Source organism: Cyrtonyx montezumae, unplaced genomic scaffold, assembly GCF_038088225.1.
Source record: "Cyrtonyx montezumae isolate F1298 unplaced genomic scaffold, pur_monq_1.0 scaffold_3, whole genome shotgun sequence".
NCBI lineage: Eukaryota > Metazoa > Chordata > Aves > Galliformes > Odontophoridae > Cyrtonyx > Cyrtonyx montezumae.
The window spans coordinates 1,919,690-1,947,195 of record NW_027072034.1 but is presented as its reverse complement, the minus strand read 5'-3'; the positions used below and the strand labels follow the sequence as shown (position 1 = coordinate 1,947,195).

Genomic DNA, 27,506 nt, shown 5'->3' with positions numbered 1-27,506 from the left:
AAGCACTGAATAACATCAGGGTCAGCATGCACTTCAAGGCACTTGTCAGTAGTGGCTGAAATTAGGAAGCTAAACCTCTTGACCTAAGAGGCAACAAATAGCGGTTCATAACACCCAACGATATTTTATTTCAATTAATCCTTTAATATTGGAGCTTTTATACTATTTTATCAATACGTGTTCAAATATAACACTACTGTTTTAAAAAATCAGTTTAAAAATAAATACCTACTAAATAGGAAGTGAAACCCTGCTCCTTCTGCTCTGCCTCATTCCTCAGAAAGCACAAGATGTAACTCTGGTCATCTCTGGGTTTTCTTGCATGGTGTCATTAGGTTTCAGACACCATCTATGAGCATGGAAGAGGTCTCAGATGCCAGAAGTGCATATCTGAAGCTGAAATGGAAAACATGCTCCTGCCCACAAAAACAATGGGCAATAGGAACACTATTCTTACCACGTTACGGATTGCAAGGGCAGAAAAACTTCGCTCTCTCCCGTGAGAGAATCTGTAGTAGCAGCATCCCTGTTATAACAAAAGTCAAGACATCCATGATGAGAAGTTGGGAAGCCGCCTCCATTTTTGTCTGGAAAACAAAGTTATTGTGTTGTGGTCACACAGTACAATCACCTTCACTCCAACACTGCCTGGTACAACACTGACACCTTGTCCTCAATAGCCACAATCCCTTAGCTGAGATGCCAAGTGGAGGGTTTGTATTTAAGTACAGCAGGGTACGGAGTTTTAGGAGCAGCCTGCTCACTGAGAAGTGTGGTTTGAGTCAGCCCACTGCTGTTCTCTGATCCAGGTTGAATGTGCTTAATAACTGCACCAAACACAAGGGTACAGACCAGACCCAGATGCCCAAGCAGAAGGGGCAACAGACAGCTGTATTTCACACCCTGCTCAGGGAAAGATGACTACCCGAAGGGTGAAGACCACAGTCCCTCTGCCCAGCAGGGCATCTGAAAGTCAGTCTGTTCCACAGGAAAAGTGCTCATTTCACCCCGTTTACCTGCAGAGGAAGCGGAGTTTAAGAGGCACCCTGTTCTAAGACAGTCACAGGAGCTGCAGATCAGCACAAACACCAACAGCAGTGATTGCCCTTTATCCACCCCCAAACGAAGGTTACACTTAGACCTTTCAGGCAGATCACCAAGTGCTTCAAAAGTCAAGCAGTGTCTTGGGCTACAAAGTGAAGACAGACTTCTTAGGTAAGATACTTATAAAGCATGGTCCTACCTCCACACGTACCGTGGTCTCTTCCCATGTAACAGCCTAACAACACTTGCATCAATAAGCTGTGCAACTCCTCTGTTTTAACTTTTGCCATAATACCAGGCAATAGCAACACTTGAGGAGACAAAGTTTAACATAATCTGTACCTGGCTCGTTCTGGCATATAGGAGACAAATTTGCCTCTTCCCCCATGACTACACATTGTGTTTATTCCAATTTTGCATCTCATTTTCTGCAATACACGTCCAGATTGTCATCCTCATCACGATGTTAGTTACCCTGGAAAAATACTTCCAGAAATTCACACTAGATTTCCCCTCACCCAAAACCACCACCTGCTAACGTGACCATCGTCAGCACATCAGATACTTCTCAACTTAAACTTTATTTTACTGAGCTGGCATTTCTTTCACACAAAGGCCCATGCCCATATAGAGTCTATATAATCCCCTTTATGTATATACATTAAAGAAAGATGGAAAAGTTATACCATGCCAAGAAAACTGTCTTACAAGACAAGAGCCACTGCCTGACGGGTGTATTTAGAAACTGGGGGACAAATTAGGAATGCAGTCACACAACATAAGCCAGATGAGCAGTAAGAATTAGGAGAGGGGAAGTTTCTTCCAGGTATTAAGCAATTCCAGATCGCACCAACACCCAAGCTGACACCTCTTCTTTTCACTTCCCTAAGTAACAGCAATACCTAACACTTACATAGCATTTTTCATTCACGTCTTAAATTGCATCGCAGGGAGATGAAAAGCACTACATTCAGCTTTCCTCTCTGCAAGCCCTTGCACAGAGCTGAAGCCCAAGGTCATGCGAAGGCAGCACTGGAAACCAACACAGGCTGTGGACTCAAGGCCAACGTCACAGATACTGAGTTCAGCCCCCGGCGTCTTCTCTTTAACCCTGGGAGCTGTCTGTCAGCTTGGTGTGGGCAGCAGGAGGGCTTTTCCTGCTTTGTTTCTCAGCAGCAGCAGAGCTCCTGGAGCACTTGCCCACACCAAGGAGTAATTTCAAACAATGCCTCCACTTCAGCCCATGGTCTCGCAGAACACAGACCCCTCTGGAGACCATCCCACCCAGCATCTTGCTCAGAGTTATCTAGCAACCACGGACTGTCCAACACCATGTCCAGTTGGGTTTTGAACATCTCCACAGATATACAGCAGCCATCCTTGGCCAGTTGAGACAGTATTTTAAAAAAAACCTGTAATTTGACAAAACATATCAGAAAGTTTCCTTCTGTTTATGTATCCTGTGCTTCGGTTAGCACCCATTGCCTTTTGTCCTGGCACTGGGGACCACAAAACAGGCTGACTCCATCTTCTTTATTCCCATCAGGTACTTACCTGCAGAAGATCCTCCAAGATGTCTTCTCCAGTTGAAGAGCTCCAGCTTCAGCCCATTCTCATAGGACAGGTGCCTCAGATGGTAATTTTTTGTGGCCCTGAAATGGACTCCTCCATTATATTCAGGTCTCTCTTGCACTGGAGAACCCAGAACCAGTCAGAGCACCCCAGGTACCTCAGACCACCACTGAACAGAGAGAAAGTAGGACCTCTCTCAACCTACTGAGATAACCCCCACGAGCTTGGCAGTTCAGCTAACGTTTAGTCCACCTCACTACCCCTTATTTAGCCCATATCATCAATGATGTTTTAGGGGCCTTAAAGGATTGCTGAAGTTGTGGTAACCAACACCATCTACTTTACCTTCAGCCACTAAGCAAATAATCTCATTATAGAAGACAACTTAACTGATCAAGCATTCCTCCTTCATAAAAATCCATGCTAATTCCAAGTACTTTGTACCAGAAGACTCTTGCTAGCTTACCTGCTGCAGCACTGGAATCAAGGTGAATGTGTCTACCTGCTGATGGGTGGATTTCTCCTGAATACAGGAATGACGTTTGCTTTTCCAGTCTTCAGGAACTTTCTCCAATAGCCATCTGCTTTTAAAGATATTCAAGAGTGGCTTCACACCACCATCAGTCAAAGGCAGGCCAGATATGTCTAGACAGTTTGGGGATTGCAATAGCACAGCCTAACCTTCTGCCTTTGACAGAACAATCTGTTCAAGTAGCTTAGATTTGTTTCTCAACGCTCTTTAAACACCTAAGATCTGTTAAGACTGTATGACTTACTCCTAAATTATTTAAGCCACGCAGTGCAGTTATTAAGTTACACAAACAAAGGGAAGCAGAGTTGCACCCAGTTGTAAGGAGTTGACACAGACTGAAGCACTTGACAGCAGAATCTTCTTCACAGGGCCAAGCCATCCCACCTCACAGTGCTCTCGATGCAAGGACTGCAACATTAACACCATCAATCAGTTGCAGATACCACCACTGACCAATTCACACCGACTAGGGAAGCACCACTTGTTCCTTGTAGCCAGGTCTCAGATGGCAGCTCCAGCGTGGGCTGGATTTGAAACAAAAACTCGAGGGTGTATAACCAGACACAATTACATTTTCAGCAGTTAAGTTATAAAAGAAGAAAGGTAAAAATAAAATTTTCAGAAGCATGAAGGTTGTCACTGCAATATTTTTATCTGAAATGAGTCACAAACCCTGGAAAGTAGGACTTCTTTTTTTTTTCCCCCTAATAGGGCTGCAAAAATTAGAAGAAACCATAACAGAAAACATGATGTTAAAGGCAAAAGCTACAGGGAGATTAATCACAACACTTGTTCTCACATCACATCAGAAGCAAGAAGTTCTTTTCCCATACAGGCACCTTAATACAAAGGAAGAGTAAACAAATCCCACCCCATCAACTCAGAACACAAGAGGGAAGTTGCTGGGGCAGGAGAAGCCCATAGGTATTTGTCTGTACTGCTATTTGACTGTATCAGAAAGGTTATTACGGTAGCTTTACTAACCAAAGGCTGAATTCAAAGTTGAATAGCAGGAAGGGGGATGTGAGGTCTGAACTCTGCCTAGAAGAACAGGAAAATAAAATCAGAGAACAGGAAAGGACTGAGTTTCAACTTGTGCTGTAGCTCTGATCTACTGTGAATTGCACTCACGGTGAGCATCCCCATACACATGCAGTATGGAGCAGCAGCAAAGATTCATTCAAAGTACAACTTTAGATTCATGGAGAACAGGTCCTAGGAAACAACTGCTGACTTACGTCAGCCCTGTAGAGAACTCCCCCAGAAAAAAACCCGCTTTGAAAAGATTTTCTTCTGACAAAGGCTTTTTTTGTGGGAAAGTTTAATATTGAAATATATGACAACAGTATAAAGAACTCAGACTAAGGTTTTTTTTTGTTTTTTTTTTCCTTTACATGGAGTCAGAGTATACAAAGAAAGCTCTGCCATCAACATGGTAGTGTTAGAAGCATGTTAAGGGTTGATTAAAGTGCAGTTTCACATCGATTCTAAGACCTCCATTTCTTTCCCTGCATGTGTGCAGTTGTTACCCATATGTTCAGCAGCACTGGTACAACCCACTCAGAAGTCAGGTTCTGCCTGAGTGCCAGATCTCTGTGGCTCAGAGCCCGTTGCCAATATTTTCACTGCAGTAAAACTGTAAGAGCCACATCCAATTCTGAGATTGAGAGGGCTTGTGGGACCATCATGCGAAGAATGAATCATCTGCCTCACAATAATGTTTATGAACACTGCATCACTCTATTCTACACATTTTTGAGACAATTTTTTTTACAAGAGTGTTGATATTTGTATAACTTCCATAAGTTTAGACAGTGCACAATAAGCAGTTGTCACCAGTAGGACAGAATTTTTAGCTATTTCTTGTTTGTTTTTAATACACCACAGACAAAATGTATGGCACAAGTTTTAAGTTAAGAAACCAGAGGACAGAAAATAATCACTTATTAAGCAGCAACAAGAGCCACGTGATACTCCCTGTTTAGTGGTGGAATGGAGGGCTAGACTGCTACCAAAATAAAACCATAATCCCTGAGAAGGTAATTCAGCTCTGACATTTAACCATGACTAAAAGACACACAGCAAAATATTTTGAAGTGGAAGACTTGATAACAGATTATTTTCATGACATGTTTTCAGTGTCAGTCTGACTAACTAACACCTGCACAAGAAGGATTCTAGCAAAAAAAAAAAAAAGCACAGTGTAATCAAAAGAAAACTTGTTCCTAAACCTTGGCTGATAGTTTGTCCTTTCTCCCCCAGTGTTCACAACAGTTCATGTATGTACAGCCACACAGATCCAAGAGAAGTCATTAGATACTGTAAGAACATCCAACAACAGGCCAAGGAAGACACTTTTCCAGATAGCAAACTAAAATGCTCAATGAATGTTGGAGAGAAACAAGCATCTCTTAGCAAACTTTCTAATCAAATATTCTCAGTACCAGGAGTTTGCTTCAAGAGTTAAACCTGACAGGTAATGCCCATGACAACAGTTAAGGTCTAGGGTGTAACGATGGGCACCTGAGGTCAAACATCCATCTAGCACTCATACAAGCAGTTTGCAGTTACCAACACTTACATTTAATAAAATCCTTCTTGCATCAGTCTGCACTTTCATTTCTATTTCTCTGCTCAGTTCAATTAGATACTCATGGTGCAAGCAGCACTTTTAGAGCCAGGTCAGTTATTTTTCTCTTTTTTTTTTTTTCTTTTTCCATTTATACTTCAGACCAACAACAGCAGGAAAAAAATGTAATGAATAATCATTTAAGAAGGACATTCAGATAACTCCAGCAGCTCAGATACTCATATACACTCCAGGCCATGATTTCAAATGAGAAAGATCCACCATACCCTAGCACTATTTGACTCTGGCAATGGACTGACACCATCTACAACAGTAAAACATTCAGAGCTCTGGAACTCAAAACCAGGGATCCATACCTTCTCCAGGAAAGACAATACTCTGTGCCACTGCTGTATTTCAGCTGTGGGGAAACAAAATTACTCAACATGGATGCTGTTTTCACAAGGAAGCAGTCACCTCAGGCAGAGCAGATTAGAAACATGGTTTTAATCGTTTTCATTGTATACTTCAATGATTTTGTTATAATGATATCTTTCAAAAAAGAAAAATGCATGTCAGGTAGAAAAAGCTGAGCCTTTTATCATCCTCAGACACCTCCTACAGTGCTTCTTCACAGTGAATTGCTGGGGTTTCCCATATCTCCTCATCTGCTGAGTGAAGCATCTGTGATACCTGATCTATGGGTGCTTCCTCACCACGGGCTATTAATAACACATCTTTTTCTTTTCCTGCTAACTGAAGGTCAGAGCTACAAGAACAATGAGATCCATCGAGCTTGTCCATCAAAGTCTCTGCTGTGGTTTTAGAGGCCTGTCCAGACTCTGTTTTAGCTTCTGTTCCTGCTTTTAAATGAAGTCCAAACAAATCATTTCGTACAATGTACCGAACACACTGCAAAATCACATTCCTTTCGTGTCGGATGTCCTGGGCCAGTAACTGGAAAGGAAGAAGAGAAAGTGATGCTTATTTCCCCCTCACTGACCCGTAGCTGACACATGCCTGCCAAGATGTACAGGTAAGAACAGGTGGGACCAGGCATCTGGTGAGGAGGAGGCAAGGGGAGAGTTTCAGAAGGACCACAATTGATATTTACACATGGCTGCTCCTTGGAAATGAAAAAATGCTTACATACCCAAAATGCACACATTTTAGCATCACTCATTTAGCACCACTAAGAGAGGCTGAACAAGCTGAAAAATCTAAGTATCATTTGATTTATGCTGTCAGTCTCAATTTGCTCAGGTGGCAGAGAACATCAGGGAACACACCAGAACACAGAATTTCCTTTTCAATCATCTTCCAGGATACATTCAAGTGACTGTGCTCTCATATCACAGACATGACATATCCAACACCTAAAATGAAGAATGCATTCCAGGCCCTGGACAATCCATCAGGGTAACAAGTCTATCAGCTTTTTTTAAGCTTTCCAGGCTATACTGTGTCTGTAATGTAATATCCCATGCATTTTTTATTAAAAAAATACCTGAGCAAAAGATACTTATAAATACACAAAGGGCATGTTTCAACAGCTACCAGACTGAGGACTTAAATAGCAGCATCTATTTTGGGATGTAATTCACCAGCCTAAGTGTAACAACTTAATCAGAGCACTAGAGACCTTCCTCATTTCCTTCAGCCTAACTAAAGATCAATTGTGTGTTAAAAACCAGCCTGAAGGAAGAAAAATTGTCATTGTGAGCATCAGCAGAGCTAATACTGTGAAAATACAGCAAGTTTAGAGCAAGTAGCTAAATCTTTTAACTACCTGACCATTCTCAGGAGTTCTGTATTATACATCCTAGCTTGCAGAGCCACTGAGAAGCTTGTTAAGTCTAGCCAGCCACTTTAAAGTACACACGTTTCTACTTCAACTATTTATTTAAGGGGTGTTGTAGTCAGCTGGCACCATCTGCTACCAGTACTGGCACCTCATCTGTGTCTTCATAAACCTGTCTCAACCCGTAGATGCACAGTAGGGCACAGAATGGACAGTACAATTACATTTGCTCTCTAAGAGAGGGAGAAAGTGCTGAATTCCCAAAGAGAACAACAAAGGTACAAACAGGGTGCATCATCACCCTATCTGTTTTTTAATGCAGTGGTGGGTTTCACTGGGGCAACTTCTGCAGAGGCCTGTCAGCAAACAGCATTACTAAGCATACACTCTTCGCATGACTGTAAAAATCAGATGTTTTTAGCAGTGCCCAAATTCACTGCCTGAGTGCCTCTCTTCTTTTAAAAATTATTTCATTCATGAACCATCACTTTCTGAGCAAAGCTTCTTCACCTTTTTGGAAACATTTTCAGTGATTCACTAAGAAACATCACCCTTGGTTCCTTAAAGTTGCAAAAGCCTACCTGCAAATCTCAAGCACTCCTCTGTAATTGATAGCCACAGTACACATCCTTTAAGAAATCTGAACATTAAGAGGCAAAAGATAAAATGCACTTTTTAAAATGGACTATGCTAGCAAGCTATAGCATTCCCATGTTCAGCCAACATCTATGCCACTTCTCTAAATAGTCAGGACCTTCACATGACTTACTCCCAAGTCCTCACTGCTTTGATCTCCAACAACTTCAAAAAGTAAGAGATAAAGACTACTGTGTGCTTAGGGAGCTATACAATGGAAGGACAAACACTTCCTTTTTCAGTCACTAGCAGCTTTATTTCTTGGCAGTAAATGTACTGCATGCTAAGAGGACTATCAAGGGATTTCTCCCAGATCTGCTACTTGGGATGTAGATCATTGACTATCTCTTGCCTAGACATCCTGTGCTGTATCACAGCTCTGATGTCAGTGACACTCTGGTTATTCCTGAGCTTTGCCAGTTTTGCTTTGGCAGGAAAACTGTAACTTACTTCATCTTGCTCTCCTGGTTAATACTGCTTTAGAGAACTGAAAACGATAAGAGCACTAGCAAAGTTTTGTCTACACTAAGGAGAACCAATTTCATAAGCAGTACTTCAGGTTGTTATTCAGAACAGAATTGTGACATCTTACACTGACCCCATAAACCTCTTTTTCGCCTTTCTGACACCAACCTGCTCTTCAACATGACCTGCAGTCACTTCCTCAGATTGGTTTAAACATGCCTACAAAGAAGAAACCCATGCATGTGCAGGTTGCAGCCCAGCAGCACTCTACAGTTTAAGACACCAACACCCTTATTAACAAGATCTTTGCAGCTGAAAAAGCTGTCTCCTCCTCAATCAGGCAGCTGAATAGCAAAGCTGAGTGCAAAGAGAGGAGGATCAGCATAAATCTGATGGGATTACATACAAACAAGGCTACAGAATATTTACACAGGAAGGGGAGAGGGAAAAAGATAAAGGTTTTGTTCTTTGTGCAGCTCATGATAAAACTGTCACCTCCTGCTCACCAAAATCAGTTGTTACCCACATGTACACCACGATACTTCCATTTGTCTATTTCGGCATCTATGCTTTGAGAGAAACACTGACTTAGCTATTTTAAGACCTGGCCTTTGCTTCAGTTAACAGAGCACTCTAGCTTCCTGAGGGGAGAGGAGAGCTGCTCACAGGTTGTGCTGCTCTTGCACAGCAGACATCACTGTTAACAGTAAAGCTTACCATTTCCAGCAGGGTTGGACGACGCTTGGGAAGGAGAGGTAATGGTCTCTTTGCCCGTTTATCAGGGACTCTGGGAGGGCCTGCATTTGAATTTGAGCTTCTTAGCATCGTGTCTGTAGATTCTGGAGGCTCCTGATTCAGCTTTGGATTCTGAGGAACATCAGGACTTAAAGGTGTATTTCTGAGCGCTGCCTCAGCCTTTGTTGCAGTCTTGACAAAGACTTCTAAAAAACAAAAACCCAAAAACCAACACTTTTTCTCCCAGACTTAAAGGCCTCTAACACACTTATATCCCCAAGCACTGGCAGTTCTTTGTTTTCACATAACCTGAAGAAGAACAGCTTCACTTGAAAGAAGGGAAGCTTTTGTTTGGGGTTTTGGGTTTCTGTTGTTCTGTGAGTGGGTTTTTATTTAAACATAAATGTAAAAGTTCTCCCTGAGCAGTCATAGAACAGAAAATGAAACAGTTACTACTCCTCTGTTTTCTCAGTATTGCAGAGGGGTAGGTTTTGTTCTGTCGCGTTTACCTCCTTAAACAAGATTTTCAAGTCTCTGCCTTGCATTCACTTAGAAAGCATGTTGCTTCCTCAACACAGCTAGCTTCTCTCCAACTTTAGATAAGCCATCGGGGACAAATAAGGCATTGTAATTAACTGCAAACAAGCAGCCATGGTTCTCTGCTATACTCTGATGCATATGCTCAAAGTAGCATAACATCCAAGTGCTGCAGAGTTCAAGTCTCACTGCAAAACCCAGCAGCCTTCTGTGGAAAAATGCTCTTAAGGACATGGAAATTAGTTCACAGGGTGAGCATAACAGTGTTTTCCTGGTTCTGACTGAGCCTGAAGACAGGCAACCTTTCCCATCCCCCAAAACTGCATGCCTGTAAGAAGTCTGGAAAGTTTGACAATACACACCCTAACCAAGAAATGTTATGGCCACCCTTCAACTCAGGTCACAGTTCTGAGAAAAAGCAAACAAAGGGTGGAAAGAAACCCACCCAATCTTTCAGGAAACATTGTTCGAGGTGCTCTAAAATATGCTATAGGCTTAGAAAAAGACAAGGAATTAGATGAGGCACAGCCCTGGTGGGCAAGGTCATTGCAGTGCACCAGATGACTGCACAAATGCTATACTCTGCCTGAATACTTCCCTAAGATCAACAGTTATCACCATACTGGGAGTGAGTAATGGCTTACAGCGTAACCCCATTTAGTGCTCAAACCGGGATAATGAAGGAATGGGGAAACAGACTGTGGCCAAAATAATGACATATGCTTTTACTCCTCCCTGACTCTTTCTACGCATGACTTACACCACTACTAGCGTGCAATGTCCCAAAAAGCAGACTGGAGAGGTTCTCTGCACACACACTGCAAAAACATCCCCAGGCTTAACCCTTCAAAAGGCTCTCTCTATTAGAATAAGCCTCAAAGAAAAAGTATAAGACAGCTCTGAATTCCAGCACTGTCAGGCAGAGAGGTCCCCAGATCAAGAGGAAGTTCCATAGCCAAGAGTTCTGGAGATACAGTCACTGCATTATACCTTATGCACAACCTTGGCTAATCACTACATATTGCAATTCATTCTGATTTCTCTAAAAGCTTCTTTTAAGAAATGTTCAGTACTGTGTAGGTTGACAGACACTGAAAGCTGCAGTTTTCAGCAGTTCAGGGATGCAATCAAAGAATGCTACCAGAGGGCTACTGCATTGAAATGGCTGCATATACAAATAAACAGAAAGTAGGGCATTAGATAATAAGGGATCAAACACATGAGGTGAAATCTCCACTTCTAACGAAATGCCATCATTGTTTGCAGTTCACACAGTAGCACTGGGAAGGACAAGGTAAGGAGAGAACAGCAGAGGAAGAGCATCTACACACCTTCAGGCTCACTCTCAGAGGCACTGCCATAGTTGGCTGACAATGAACTCAAGGCTGAGGTGACCTGCCTGGGAACAACAGTCATCCCCAGCTTTGCACCTTCAGCTTCTGCTTCATCCTTGTCAGACTCTGCAGGGAAAGAAAAAGAAAGAGGAGTTTTTCCCCCCGACTCCATGTATCAGCAGCCAGCATTATTAAGTCCTCATACAATCACTACGCAAAGCCAGTGTTGGGTACCATTGCTCAATACCATGGATTGATAACAAGCATACCCACCTACCCAGCACAGATATTTGGAGGACAAGTTGTCTCACCACTGGTTTACAGTCAAAGCTACAGAAGCAAAATAATGTTCGACTTTCCAAACAACAGCTTGGAGTTTCTTCACATATTAAACATAATTACAGGTTTTATTTCAAGCACAGGTAAAGGAAAAAAAAATTATTTCACAGCATGCTTTGAGGTTTTGCTGGATTTAGTCCTGTGGAGGCAGGGAGGTGGGGAAGAAGGTTAAAAGCCTCTAATTTAAACATGAGAATTAGCCTCAGACTGAGGATTTAAAAACAGAAATTCCTGGATAGAAAAAAAAAGGAGTTCATTAGGGACATATAGCATGTAGGCTACATATTAGACAATCTGTTTACAGCAGGACTTCAGATCACTTAGTATTAAAATCCTCCCGGAGCATTATGGATATGCATGAGTGAGGTGTTACAGTCTAAAAATCACTCCAGAAAAGAATACTGACATCACTGAAGTTAATGGGAAAAACTAGAAAAATTACCAGAGACATTGAGAAACTAGCCTGTTTGGGCTACTAGAAATAGACTGGGCACACTCTTGTTTTTACAAAACAAGTTGCATCCTCTCATATCCCAGCTGTTGAAACTTGGATATTATAGTCCACAGGAGAGCAGTGCAACACCTTGTAATAAACACCTCAGAAATCTTCACTTTTAAACCACAAGTGTTTTGCTATTTTGTTTTAATATCAAATTAACAACTGTCAATTCATTTCACTGGAGCTCTTGTTATTTGAGAGAGCTTTAATAACTACAAAGGCATTACTCTAAACTATTTTCTACATCTTTATCTTATAATCTTTTATGGGAGGTTGATTCTCACTGGTTCTGTAATCACACCAACTTGCAACTACTGGAAGTTCATGGAAGTGAGTACATTTTCTTAGCAGAATGCATTTCATGACATACTTAAGCAAGTATAAAACCCTGACATTTACTCCAAGTTATTTTGATACTTATGATTCCTAGTTGCTCTTTACTTCCATCACACTCAGACTGCTGAGTGCACACTGGAGTCAAACACGTCTTTCTTATTTTAAGTTTCTTAAAGAGTATCTAGTCACGAAACCAGAAATCAGTTTATGAATATGCAAAGAAGCTATTAACTGCTAAAATTAAACTTCATAGAATCATAGAATCCTTAAAGTTGGAAGGGACCTCTGAAGGCCATCTAGTCCAGCCCTCCTGCAGTGAACTGGGATACCAATACTCTTCAGTAAATTCAAAAGACTATCCAATAAAAAGGGTATTATAGTAATACAACTTGAGGAAGTGTTATGCACTACTGAATACAATTGACTGTTTCTGGTCAGAATTCCCTCAGGAATTTTAGACCTGGCACTTTATCTTGCTTCTGTTTATAAACGAAGAGAAAAAAAATGTTTTCCTAATTTCTCATTCAATTTCTTAGCTCTGAAGGAACTAGCTACTGAAAAGAACTTCAGTGAATGTATTATGCACAAATACACTGCCTATGGAGAAAGGGCTGCCACTGTTTGAAAGGTTTAAATACTCCAACAAAATGTTTCTATACAGCAAAACCATGGACTTCAGATGTAGGATTTTAAAAGAAACACTTGTTCTACTTCATTAAAGAAAAAAGAACTGGATTTAATAACAGGTAATAAGTAATGCATTCCTTTTCTACTTATAACAGAAGTCACTAGTTATACTTGCATGTAATTCAAATTTCTATCATTAAGTAAAACACAGATGCTGTGGGTTAATGCAGCTATATTTAATCATACTTAGTTTCTCAACTCACAGATGAGTGGAATAAATAAATTGCATAGGGATGCTCAGTCCTTGTTCCCACTAATTGAAAATTACATCTTCAAGTGGAGAAACTCAACATCAGAAGCCTTTCCAGGGGATGCATTCTAACCTTGCTGCTAAAAATAGCTAGACTATAAGACAGCTTACGTGCCATATTCTAGAGTACTACATCACCACTCACTATATTGTAAATAGTTCTACCAGTACAGTTTATATTGCTGCCAGCACATGGAAAACAAAACACGTTCACACAAAAAAAAAAAAAACCTAAGCAGTAATACTTCAGGAAGTATACACATATGAAGAGCATCAACAGCAAGTTAGATAATTTAGGAAAAAAATTGAATTAAAAGAAAAAATGCTTTAATGTCATTTAACTAATATAAGGAAATCCATTCTTTTTACATTTTAAATATAATTTGCAGAACGCTGAAACATATTAAACACTCTTTAAAATTAATTCTTTTGTTGCAATACTCTATTCTTTTGACTTTGTAAATATTTTCTTACTTTACACGTTAATGTAGTAACCTAATTTGATGCATGTGCCTTAGTCTGTCACATAATACTTACAGCAGAATACATACTATTGCACACAAACTTGTTGGCAGCACTTCCAAAACCCCAGCTAACAGGCAAAGCTTTCATTACCTTAATTCAAAACAACTCGGGTCCTATTTCTTCTCCCCTATCACTATGCCAAGACTGCTAAGGCTCCTCCTCTCCTCTGAAATGCAGGTAGCCAGCCAGCCTCCTAGTCACTGTCATCCCCTTCCCTGAACACTACAGCAAAGAATGTGTGCTTTCCTAGGAAAGCTAACTCAGTCCAAAGACTAGCATCATTAGACATACAGCATGCATTTCCATGCCTTGCACAGAATACCATTTTCTGATACCAATCCCCATGCTCTCCTTCCAAGATTACTATAGCATCAAGTCCCTAGGGCTCAGATTACTTCTGATTCCCCCTCACTACGGTTCTGGGCAAAAAAACCATTCCTAATCTATGTAGATTATAGACAGAATAAAATTACTATGGTTAAGTATAAACAATGGAGCACCTCAATTTTTTTTCTTCAGAGCCTAAAAACCCTCTTCAATTCATTAGTTAAATATTGGATTTAAAGTATTAAGTCAGTATCCACAATATTCTGTCAGATTTCTTAGAAGACCACGTACCTTCCATTATAAACATGTCTAATTAGCTCTTTATATCAGTGACAGTGTGGTGGGGTTTCTTTGTTGTTTGGTTACACTGAAATCCCCAGGCCTTCTCCACAGAACTTCAGTAATCATTTCAACAGCATTACTTAAAAACTCTGCAACCTTTTTCATCTTACCAACATCACTGGTTGCCAGAAGACTAAGTGGGTCCACGACCTTCGTGCATGGTTGAGTCTCCAAAGCAGGCTGTTTTTCATGTTCTTTTTCACATGTACTGCTTTCTGGTCCATTAGCTTCATTTTGATTTCTTTGTGATGGTACATTATTATCACCACCATTTTTCTTAAATTTCTTCCAGAATTGACGTTTCTGTTTTCTCTTTTGTCTTCCTTGCTGCCCAGACCTCTCATCTTCTGTAGCTTTCCACATTCCCTTCATTTTGCTGGAGAAGAGAAACAGAGTTCACAGAATGACAACCTACAAGAGTAAAATCAACTTAAGTCACTCTGTAGCTCAGGTGCACACCAGGTGCAGCAGCACAGCATGACACCAGGACTTGCTCCATGTGTTAACAGACCACACACACAGTCACAGCTCATCTTGCTGGCAGGGTTACACGTGAAGTCTGAAGTCTATTAATTTTATCTTTTAACAGGGCAAAGAGCAAAGCAAGCTCCATAACCATCTACCATGTGAAAAGCTTTCATTTCACATTACAAAAATCAAATATTCTCTTCACTTAAGCAATGAAGTCATTCAGAACAGGTAGAGTGTACATAGAAGGTAAGCAGCTGCTACTAGCATACTTCTACTTCTGAAGTCGTTTACCAGTTACAGCTCACTGAAGGATCATATGCAACGACTGCCTGCTCTTGCCTCCAACATGCTGCTCTTCTCTTTTACTGATGGAAAAGGAAGAAAGCCTTCCACTGGGACAAAGCAAGTTGATCACCAATGACAATAGCATGTTAGCTCTGCTAACCTTTCAAATTATCCTACAAACAGAAAGCATGTTTCTAGAAGGTACTTGGTCAGCCTAACAAACTCAGAATCTACAGATACAAGAATAGGTGTGACCTAGTCAGAAAAAACAAATACAGAACTGACAACCTAAGCCTCCTGAAAATATTTATTTTCAAGCAACAGAAAGTTAATTCATCAACACAAGACTGCAAATAATCACGAGCACATTACAACCACAAAAGATCTGACAGCCTTGATCCAGTCCCACGGTTCACTTGGCTCAGCACATTCCCCCTCAGTCTCACCTACAGCACACCAGAGATCCTGTTAGCCCTAGTCAGCTGTATGATACCATGCTCAGGCAAGAACTTCCCCCTGAGACTTCCCCCAGGGTCTCGAGCCACACACCTACAAGTTCAGCCTTAGAGGTGCGTTTCATACCTGGCACCATGTCATTGGTAAGCTGATTCCTTTCATTTGTTCTCACTGTGAAGAATAAAACAGTTAACTTCATTTTTCCCCTCAAGTTACAAGAAAGAGTGTAGAGATATTCTAATTTCCCCTTCTCACCCATATGTGTTTTCCTCTGTCACACAATCTTTCCAAGCCACACACCTTTGCCTGAACAGAAACATTTCCACTTCCAATGTCTCCCTCTTTCACACTTCTCCAGTTTTAAGTTCCTCTTGAGGCAAACAGTACCAGGTGGAGCATTCAAAATGGTTTTATATGACAAACCATTTCATTCTTCAGTCGTTTCTTGAGCGTCTAGCACTGACTGCTCAGCCCTGATAACATCATTCACCATAGTTCCCCTGTGACAGAGGATACAAGCCACCACCTTCCTGTGCCTCAGCCTCTTACCCATGAAGTATGGCCACTGTCTCCTGTAATTCACCTCCTTTTAAGACTTCAAACTGCATTTCTGAATTTATACTAGGCTCTAAATTCAGGATGTTGTTGTATAATTTGGACAGTACTGAGTAAACAGAGGTTGATTCTGTCCTTGACCAGGGACAAAAGCATTCTAGTTTCCACAGGGCCTCAAACACCCAGAAGGAAACCCCAAGGTCACAAACACATGCCAGCAAGTGCCAGTCTGGCACCTGCCTTCCTCTACTGAAAGATGTGTTCTTCACTTCCTGTTTAAAGAGGATAAAGAGCCGTGTGCTATTAATTAGCTGTTGCAAGACACCACAGTCTGTCCAAGTGGTCTTCCTGCCTCTCTAATCTCACACACAGGGATGCTGGGAATTAGCAGTTGTAAAGCACTTCAGAGAACCACAAATGGAAAGTGCTGTAGAAGTGTTAAGTATCTAATCCTCTCTAAATCTTACTTAGCTATTTGCTTTAATAGTACAGCTTGCAAAGAACAAGATGTATTCTATTTTTGCCTCATGCATCAGTAAGTTTGCCAGATAAGCAACAATTTGAGAATCTTTACTGTTAATAAATGAAGCAGAACCAAATTTTTGGACAGTAGATTAAGCCTTCTGGGCTAGCAGTTCAGGGAAAAGGGGAAAAAATACAGAAAGTCTCTAAAATTAACTAGAAGTAAAGGTCACTAAGCAAACAGCAACCAACTAGCAGTTTTCAGGCTTTTTTTTTTTCCTTCCCTAGCACAGTTTTCCAGATAAAGTTACTAACATCTGAAAGATTTCTGACTATATTTAAGGACTACATTTGCCATCTGACTCACAGTTCACTAGACCAACCACATGTTTCAAAATAACCCTGTAGGTACCAAACAGCTCATTATTCTGACAAGCACAGCTCATCTTTGCATCTAAGACTCTCCAAATGTAACTCCATGCTTGTAGCTTTGGTCCCCCGTGTGCAAAGTACATCTGCATCAGTCTTTTATATAAGCCTTTCCCTCCTGAGTCATAAAAAGCAGCAAGTTGAAGGGGGGCAGGAGAGGGGTGAGTAAACATTTGAACATCTGAAGCACATGCTATACCAAGGTAACTTGCACCACTACTGTTTAGCAAATTACACTAGCCTCATCTGAACCTCATTCTGCACTGGTTCAACTGATCTCCCACGGTGCAAGCTCTTTTGTTTTGTCATCCCCTTGAGGGGAGAGAAGTCAATCTCCAGCTTCATTTTCAAATAGCAGCAAAATGAATTTAGCAAGAGCCTCTTAGAACCGGGTCCACTCCTGCCTTCTGGCTCAGTCATTCTTACTTAAACAATGTTCTGGGGGTGGTGGGTCATTTTATATAGAAGTCTTCCTACAGGCCCTAAAGCAAGGTTAATGGAGTTGGCAGTTTCCATATAACACTGAAACTGTAGAAAATAAAAATAAAATATCAAGATAACATGGAATAAGTAATTCACAGTACGACAGAGCAAACATAAAAATCCAAGAGGACCAAGTATTGGGACCACAACAAAGGTAGCAGATGGATAATGAAGATGGAAGGTAGAAGAAGCAATAATAGCACTATTTAAACTATGAAAACAGTCAACTATTTTTCTGCTCTTCACTTGATTGATTTATCATCTGAAAACAGAGTAAAAAGCCAAATCCACACGAAGTCTCTTGGCCATTTCCAGGCATAAGAGGATTAGACCACAGATTAATTATGTTGTGTGACTTCCATTCCCATTATTTCTTTTTCGGAGACCAAGGTTATGGTGAACTAATGAATAGCCACTAGAATGTGCTTCTCAAATAAACCAGAGTGTAGAATTCAGCAAGAACATCATCAGGTTTCTAATACAATCATTGTTTAATTTAACTAAAGTGGACTACGAAGCACTGTAAACAAAGGAACATTACATCTGCAATTTGTCAAGTGACCTGTCCTCTGCTAAAGGCCAGCTAGATCGTGTGTGCAGTGGAAGCAGTAAGTGCTTGGAGACCACAGTGAGAAAGCATACATCTGGACTCATTAAAAGGAAAGTAACAAGTTTATTTTGAAATGCTTACCCAAACTGTGGTGTGGTGAGGACTTCTCCTCTTTCTTCCTTCTCCATCTGCATAACTTTCTTCTTTTCAATGTTTGCTAATGTAGGAAAATTTCTAGAAGAAAAAAAATATGCTCTTGAAACGTTCATTGTACTTGGCCAACACTCCCTTTTGCCAAACCAGCATTCTCTGTAAGAATAAGAGAGTTTCTACATTTCAAGTAAGTGTACCATACTGCTTCCTTCTTAAAAGGGCACTGGTGAAGAAGAGAAACCCAAGTACTTATGGTCATATACTCCCATGCAAAAATCCACTAAATAGGCACTATTAGATCTACCTAACCATCAGACAAGCTGAAGACTAACAGCTGAATCATGCTTTTAGACCCTCTGCCTGTCCCTACATACCACAGCATATGATTTAGTCCTGCACTTTAATTACCACACTGCTTTAAGCAGAATATTTAAAAATCCTGAGGTATAACATGCCTTTAGCAAACCAACTGCTCAACTCTTACATAAGTTTTTAAGAACAGCTTCTGCGTGCAAAAGGTTCCCTTAATAGCATAGTCAAGGGAAAAAAAAAGCTGCCTCCTGCACAATATTCAGTACTGTGCTTGCATACTGAACTCTATAACACCAATACCACCAGCTTTTTGTTCCAGCTTCAAGAAAAATTGCTAAGTCATGCAGAACAAAACAAATCTACCATTACAATTGTCTTGCAAACCACATCTCTCTTCCCACTCCCCACCATTCTTCCCTGCAGATGAACACCACACTGGTTCCAACATGCAAGGCCTCCTGTAAATTGCTGTCAAAGCCCTAAAATGGCAACGCTGAACGCTCTGTAAACAGCAGTTAGCCAGACCTCAGTGCTTTGAGATAAAGGTGGTAAATGAGAAGCGCTCCCACCCACTTCTGGAAAGCATCACAAAACATAAATATTTGATGCCTATTAAAATGGAGTAACAAGGAACTTAAAACAGATTATCACTATATATAGTTATCAAAAAGGACACATCTTCCCTTAAATATTTAATCTTAACACATACATCTTCCCTGCTTTACAGGGAGAATGATAAGCTTCATGCTGACTCAAGACAGCTTTAACTATGTACCGAGGGAAAAAGATGACAAGCATTTTCTAAGACACACCTAAACACATCACAGCACTTGTCTCCCTTACGAGGATTTGAGTAGGGGCTGTCAAAATCTACTTTCACTGGATTTCTCTCAGAAATCCACCACATATAGCTGAAGTGATCACAGGGATACAGTATTTCATCTCCACTCTTCCCCACTACTTACATTTCTTTATCCATGTTATAAAGCTCCTAATATGCAGCAGGCACAGATTAAATTATTTTATCTCAGACCTTCACATTCAAAGACTCCTATGCATGACAGACACTCCACAGTTTTAGGAGGAAACTCTCACACAAGACCCACAGAAAAGAGCTATTTACAAGATAGCTATGCAGATGAGGACTCCAAGCTTCTCTTGGTCATTAAAAATAAGGACATAAGGTAAGACCACTAATCCTGGAGGGAAAGTCTCCAAAGTGCTCCTGTAGTTATGCTAACTAAAGGCATACTGAGACATGCACTCAGAAACACGTTTTGAGATACAACTGCCTCCCACTTTCATTCCTATGAGTTACTACTCCCTCCACTGAGCCACCGTAATGGACTCCATAAGTGCTTTTAGTTCAATTCAGTGCCAAAGTAGACAAATTTCTTTTAGAAAACCTTTTCAGTTGACAGACAGAAACTAACAGCTGTGGAAAACTCAGATCTGAAGTACTTTTGCAGGTACACTCAGACATCTTACAGCACCTGTAGCTGCTGTAAGCTTACTCCAACTCTCCCTGACAGAGATAATAGATGGAGTTTCACTCATTACCTTTATCTTCTGCAGTAATTAAGAAATTTTACTTCTTGACCTGTATCATGTGTGACTGTCCATATCAGACATTTATTATCCTCATTATACATTTATGCTTCACTAGTGCACAACAACTGGATTCAAAATTGTTTTGTTTGAACTGGGCAATGGGATAGGCTTGCACATGTAGTAACAAAACAGAGCACCAGCCAAATCTACCCATGGAAACAGCAAATTCCAACTAGTCCCAGAGTGGAGGCAGATGCCTATAGTACAAACATTACAGTCACTATAACCTCAAGGTACAACTGCACAAAAGAATCCCATACTTTGTAAACTTCACCACCTGAGAACAGCTAACAAGGTACTCAAGACAAACTAGAAGGAGGATTTTTTCCCCCGTTTTCTTTTTCTTATTTAGAAAGGCTAAGTTGAGGAAGACAGCTCCTGAATACAAGTGTGGCAATGCAGAATATGTAGAGCATGTACTGAATCTCGACATATAAAGAGGTCACGTTTTTTGATCAGATGAGCTGACCCAAGCTTGTATCTTTAGAAGATATGCCCTCCTCCATCAATAAAATGAGGTTCTTAAAATGTTTGCTACAGGCACCACTGAAGTTAACAGAAATAACCCAGCACTCAAGTCAAAACTTGACACAGCTTGACTATAGGTAGCCTTATCAGTCAACACAACAGCTTTACAAGAAGTCACCTACATCCCTAAAAGGAGCAAAAGCAGGATGTAATGGACAGGGACAGTTTCGATGAAAGAGCTAATATCACCCATGGCAGCATCCCTGTTTTATAACTACAGCAGATTCCAAAGACATGCCTATTATCCCCACAGGAAGTTTCTCAGCATAAATTTTCAGGATAGCACTATAAAATTGTAAGGCCAAGAGCACATCTGCACTAACACAATGATAGCCAGGTAAAAAACACTAAGTTTCCAGAAACAGGAAATGGTGACACTAAGTATAATTACTAACTTAGTGCCTTAGTAAACAGGTTGGTTTTTTTCCAACAGATGTTTGATTTTGACTAGAGCTCTCATGCTTGATTGCCCAGTGTACTACATCTTGCCCAAATAAACAAAGTAAACAGAGCTCTTAGAAAGCAAAAAGAGCTTTGTCAATGCCTAACTGAAAACAGAACTGTTTCTATAGCAGTTTTACACAGCACATTTCTGGAGTCCAAAGCTATATGAATTTATCTTCATAGAAACAGCACTGCGACTTTTAGAGCTGGTCTTGACTGCGCATACAACCAACAGCAAAAGGGACACAGCTAGCCCAAATGGGCCCACAGAGAACTGATAAAACTCCGTTCTGAGACTCCCAGGCATTTTATCTAGCACTGCATCTGCAGTGTGATTTCACCATATGTTGCTGAAGCAGTTTAATTCCCAGTGCATACCAGTAAGCTCTATCCCACCTATGTCCACTATCAACTAGGGAATCACAAATTAATCAAGAGAGGTTTGGTTGACAGCACTAGCCTTCTTTTATTAAGCAGATGCTCAGGCTATCAAATAAATCACAAGGAAATAATACAGTCAATCACTAACTGGACCAAAAAAACAAATGAGTTAAATAAAGCAAGGCCAGCCAGAATTTAGAAGCAATACACAAGATCAAGAAAATCATCCAATGTTATATCAAGACCTAAGCAAAAGTAAGCTTAGGTATTTGCTTCAACATCAGAGCTGCCTTGGCATGTATTCCAGTAACCTTTGCTCTGGAAGAGCTGGTTAGAAACAGATGGACTACTAGTACTCAGATTTCATTGGAAAGAATGGAAGACAGCATTACCACATTCTGTGCATTAAGGAAATGCACTGTTGGTGATTCTCTTTAAGCTTGTATTTTAAAAAATGCCAGAATAGCACATTTCTCAACACTGGAAGTCAAAACAAGAAAAGCAGTTGTAATCACCAAAGCTAAGGTCAGCCTTCACAGCCATTTGTCTTCAAAACAAAGGAGTCATCGAATGGCTTGGGTTGGAATGGACCACAAGGATCATTAAGTTCCAACTCCCTGCTGTGGGCAGGGCTGCCAGCTGCTACACCAGGCACTAGATCAGGTTACACAGGGCCCCCATCCAACCTGACCGTGAACACATCCAGGGACAGAGCATCCACAACCTCTCTGGGCAGGATGTTCCAGCATCTTACTACCTACTCTGTGGAAAAACTTCCCCCACATCTAATCTAAATTTCCCCTCTAACAGTTTAAAGTCCTCCCCCTCTGTCCTATCACTTTTTATCCATGCAGAAAAGTCTGTCTCCCTCCTCTTTATAAGCTCCCTTTAAGTATTGGAAGGCTGCTATGAAGTCTCCAGGCAGCCCTCTCTTCTCCAACGTACGCAGGCCTAACTCCCTCAATCTTTATTCATAGGAGAGGTGCTCCAGTCCTATAATCATCTTCACAACCCTCTGACTACTCCAGCAACTCCACAACCATTGTGCTGGGGATCCCAGTCTGGTTGCAGTACTCCAGATGGGACCTTACAAGGGCATAGTAGAAGGCAACAATCTCCCTGTCAGTTGCCCCTCTTCTGATGCAGACCAGGATACTGTTGGCCTTCTGGGCCACAAGTACAAACCACTGGCTCATTTCAAGCTTTTTATTTAACAGAACACCCAAGTCCTTACTTGCAGTCTTGATCTCAATGGATTCTTCCCCCCTTCTGTACTTATACCTGGGATTGCCTCCACCCAAGTGTAACACTTGATTTTGCTGAACCTCAATAAGTTTACATGGGTCTACCTTTCAAGTTCATCACAGCACCTTGGGAAGGCATCCCTTCCTTCTGCCATACCAGCTGCAACACTCAGTTTAGTGCTCTCTGCAAAGCTGCTGAGAGTGCACTCATAGAATTGTACCTCATAGAATTTCATCTCTATCACTGCCTGCATAACTTCAGATTGCTTTCAGATTCACTAGATTAAAAAAAAAAACCATTAAAAAGCCTTGAGTGGCCACCTTAGCAAGTTCAGAAGGCCATAAGCAATTAAAAGAGGCATACAAAGGCTGCAACAAGTAGGGTGTTGTATAGAAACTAAGAAAGGAAATGATCATTCTGACCCAGCATACTTCCTGCAAAGATGTTCACTCTTTACCACCCTCCCTGGTCCCTTCTCTCATCATGCAGAATGTTGCACTTTCAAGACAGGCTCTAATAGATGATAGTAGGATACACAACACAACAGCTAATCAAAAAGAACACTGGAACTCTAAGCTGCTATTTACAGCAGCTGGAAGAATAACCAAAACAAATGTCAGGGATGCAGTATGAAAATAAACACTTTAAATCACCAAAAACTAATTAGAAACCAAATACTAATGACCTAAAAAGATTCATTCTTCACTCTGACTAGAGCTTCCAGAAAGAAAAAAGCTTTTTCTTATCACCATAAACCAAAACTGCCTAATATTCAGACTCCCTCTTGTGTCCTTTTTTCCTCTTTAAAATGGAACATTTACTGTGAGTCAGATATTCAGTATTACACTGTTGCTTTACTGGAGACCAAATGAATGCTCTGCAAAAGCCCCAGATTTGGCTTTTATTGCGGCATTTCCCTTTATTGTTTTATTAAATGCTTTCTCAGCTTATGTACAAAAATTAGCACAAGCCACCCAGGTAGTCATTCCACGTGCATCTATTACAACAAAATAAGATGCCTACATAGAAGCAGACATACTAAAAATAAGTGACAGCACTACTCCACCTAGCGGCTTTGGCTTAGAAGGTTCACATTCCACATTCCCTTTTTTGTTGGTGGTCATGACTATGGCTTTATTGCCACTTACTGTACTATGCTACAGAAAACAAAAGCCTTGCAGTAACCTTGCACCACAGCAAAAGTATACTCATATGAAAGAAAAAAATACATCTACCAAAATTCCTGCTGAATTTCTAGAGAATCCTATCTCAGGCAGAGTATCATCCCTCATTAAACTGCACATAAATTTTGCTTTGATTCGCAGTATCCACTCCCCAAGCAAACAACACAACATTAGAGAAGCAGGAAATGAATGTACAGTCATGTTCTAGAACACAGTAAAGCATGTATCTGCGTACACACCTTGGACACCATTTCAACACATAAACCCTGGCATGAGCAGCTCTACCACAAACATCTCAGTACACAAAAATGTATACAAAATTGAACATAAGACCTGCAGGCAAGCAATAATTTTCTCCCTTGGAGATACTGTTATAAAAGCATGGGCTTTAAGACCACACTAGACAAGCTGTTTTACTTTCCTCTAAAGAAATCACTAGCATAGTGCCAAAGCTGATAATCAGTGATTTTGAAATTTCACTTTTGTGACTTCCCACTCTGTACGCCAGACTCCTACTTGTAGAAACAAACTCATGTACTGATCGCTCAAGTCTGTATTCCAAGTCAGGTACAGAAATGAGGAAAACAGCATCTTTCTTCTACTGAAAAGGAGTTAACTATAAAAAGTCACTGCAAAAAGGCCTATAGAAATACAGATCACTGGTAAACAGAATCAAGTTATACGTCTCACATCACAAAAGGAGAAAAAGAGAAAGACCACTTACATATGAACTTTACCTCATACTTTAGTTACAAAGCCATTTATAGATTAAATGTCAAGCAATTACTCACTTTTTTCTTTCTTCTCTCCATCTAGCAATCTCTTCAGGACTATCTAATTTTATCCTTTTAGCACCTGGCCCATGTACCTAAGGAACAAAATCAGAGGTGTTTCAAAGCCAGAAGGGGGAGTAGAAAAAAACAAAAGAAAAAAAAAGTACTGCACTTTCCTCAATCACGTTGGACTGCACACAGCAATTACATTAAAATCCATCAAAATATAGAACAGAACATATTTATCCACAAGATTTTCCTGTAACAGATTCAACTCAGAGGTGATGTTTTAATTTCAGAAGAATGAAAAAAAAATGGAGAAGTGTGAAAACAGCAAAGAATAAAATTATGAGGGATAGCTGGGATACCTACGTTCTTCCAGTGTATCTGAACTAACTTCTCATGTGCACTGAAATTGCATCCTTCTTCTGTACACTGCAAGATAAAGCAAGGGAGAGAACTTCGGCTGTATCACATTATAGAAGGAAATTACTACAAACATTTATTTACAAGTCTAATTCCATACCAGATGAATATACAGCTCATTGTACAGAGTATAAGCAATACTATTTTAAAACATACATGGCTGCAAAAAAATTAGGGTTGGTGTACTTTTACGTTCCATCTGATTTTTGTACAGCTAGTGAAGCCAACACACCTCAATACCAGAGACAATGAGAAGCTAAGCTAAAATAAAGACTTGCAAGGCTATCCAATTTCAAAGAGCATTATTTCTTTGCAGCAAATGAGTGCATTTTTAAAATCTCTTTCCTGTAGAGCATTTTCATACATATTTCACGTGCTATGCTAAGGTCACAGAAGTGATTTGTAGTGCTGGGGTGAATTAGCAATGATACAGAAGAACATTAAAATGATTTGAGCAATAAAACAAAAAATACAACTGAAAGCTTCCCTACACACAGCATGCAAAAAATCTCCTACCAGCTTAGGAATCTGTTTGCTCCACCTACCACTCTAAGAGTGACTACACCTGTCTGTTCCTGCATGGAGTTATAAATGGAACATTAAAAAAAAGCAAGCAAAGCTCAACCTGTGTATGTTGTGCAATATGTTCATCATACTTCTCCTGGTTTTTATAGCCCCGGTCACAGGTATCACAGTAGTGAGAGAAGACTGGCTCCTTCTTCTTTTTATTCTAGGAGAAAGGAAAAAATCCAGCACAGCAGTTAGGAGGCAACAACGTACTCCCTGTTGAATTAGATGGGAAACAAACATTCTGGCAATACCTCAAGTAAAGTGTTTCAGAAGACCTAAATTAACAAAGCTAAAAATTCACATCATTCATCTTCCAAACAAAACGCACTGCACTCAGTTCTTTCTGCTACCACCTTTTCTATCAGTTATTGCTTCTGCGGATACAGACATCAGCAGCTTGGAGGAGAGCCAGGAATACAGCTCCACACCTCCTCCCCACAGAGTCAGTCTACGCCTGTTCTTGTGAGACAGGTAAAAAGCCAAGGGGGCGGTAGAGACCATTCCCTTTCCCACAGTTACAGCAAAGCAATGAGGCTGCTAGGGCCTGAAAACATAATGGAACACTAAAGTGATTTAGTCAATTGGGCATCATCACAATAAAGGCTTTTATTGAGATCATCTGTTTTCGGCAGCACCTCACCACTATCTCTGTAAAGAACTTCCCCCTAACATCCAAGAAAAGCAAGTCCAGCTCTCTCTTCCTTACTTTACTAGATGCAGCCCATGTCTCTATGGCCTCTTCTAGACCCACTCCAACACTTCACATACTGGATACAGTACTGCAGGTGAGTCCTCACAAGGAGGGAACAGAGATGAAGAACCACCTCTTTTGCACTGCAAGAGCATTACAGTTACTTTGCTTGTCATGTATACTCTCACAAAGGCATGCACAATAATCAAGAGCACAATGGCTCTGCAGGGACACAAGCCACCTCCATCCCAGCATCATTGAACAGTTACCACAGGAAGGGAGCTCTAAAGGCTGCATGGCTTAATTCAGCATCCATACCTTCTGCCTGTTGTTTCCACCTGGAGAACGCTTATGAAACCCAGGCGCTTGCTCTCCTTGCCATTCCTGCGAAAAATGTCCATTTCCACCTTAAGAAAAACGAACAACAACAAAAAAAGCACTCAGCAAAACAGTCAGTTTTAGCTGCTGCAGCCAACGAGTCCCACACGCACACCCAGGGCGGGGGAAGAGGCCGTGAGGATTCACGTAGGGGCAGCAGGATCTGGAAACAGGAGCGGGGGGAGGACGAAAAGGGAAGGGAGGGAGGACCCCAGAGAGAACGAGAAGAGCAGTAAGAAGGCGGCGGGACCCCTTCCTCCAGCGCAGCTCACCACCGTGCGGCCGCCGTGGGGGCTCCTGGTAGGCCGGCGGGTACCATGCCGGTGGCGGGGCGTAGCCATCGGGCGGCGGCCAGAAGCCATGCTCCCATGGAGGGGGCGGCGGGCAAAAGAGGGGCGGGCGGAGCGGCGGAGGGAACCAACCGAACGGGCTCACGGCGGAGCCCAGCTCGCCGCTCGGCTGCATGCCCGCCGCGTGAGGAGCCGCGCCGCCGGCCGGCCGCTACAAAACGCGTCACTTCCGGTTCCCGGCTTCGTCTTCCGGGGGAGGGGTCGGCGCCGCTACGACGTCAGCGGCGCGGCCCCGCCCC

At 41.2% G+C, this 27,506-nt stretch overlaps 1 protein-coding gene across 1 annotated transcript; it reads right to left on the bottom strand.

The window, feature by feature from the left end:
- Window positions 1-5,903: 5,903 nt before the first annotated feature.
- On the bottom strand, window positions 5,904-27,402 carry NUFIP1 (nuclear FMR1 interacting protein 1). The gene is made up of 10 exons (XM_065743965.1): window positions 27,190-27,402; window positions 26,858-26,946; window positions 25,904-26,008; window positions 25,225-25,287; window positions 24,871-24,947; window positions 18,363-18,455; window positions 14,641-14,906; window positions 11,223-11,351; window positions 9,337-9,560; window positions 5,904-6,674 (listed from the first exon to the last, which is right to left on the bottom strand). The coding sequence occupies exons 1-10, from the start codon at window positions 27,380-27,382 to the stop codon at window positions 6,336-6,338; spliced, it is 1,578 nt and encodes a 525-aa protein (XP_065600037.1). The 5' UTR covers window positions 27,383-27,402; the 3' UTR covers window positions 5,904-6,335.
- Window positions 27,403-27,506: the final 104 nt, after the last annotated feature.

Coding starts and splice junctions, on each gene's coding strand:
- NUFIP1 (XM_065743965.1), bottom strand. CDS start 27,382: ATGCAGCCGAGCGGCGAGCTGGGCTCCGCCGTGAGCCCGTTCGGTTGG. Junction 26,009..26,857: donor GTGGAAACAACAGGCAGAAG/GTATGGATGCTG, acceptor CCTTTCTCCTAG/AATAAAAAGAAGAAGGAGCC. Junction 24,948..25,224: donor TTCAGATACACTGGAAGAAC/GTAGGTATCCCA, acceptor TTTGTTCCTTAG/GTACATGGGCCAGGTGCTAA.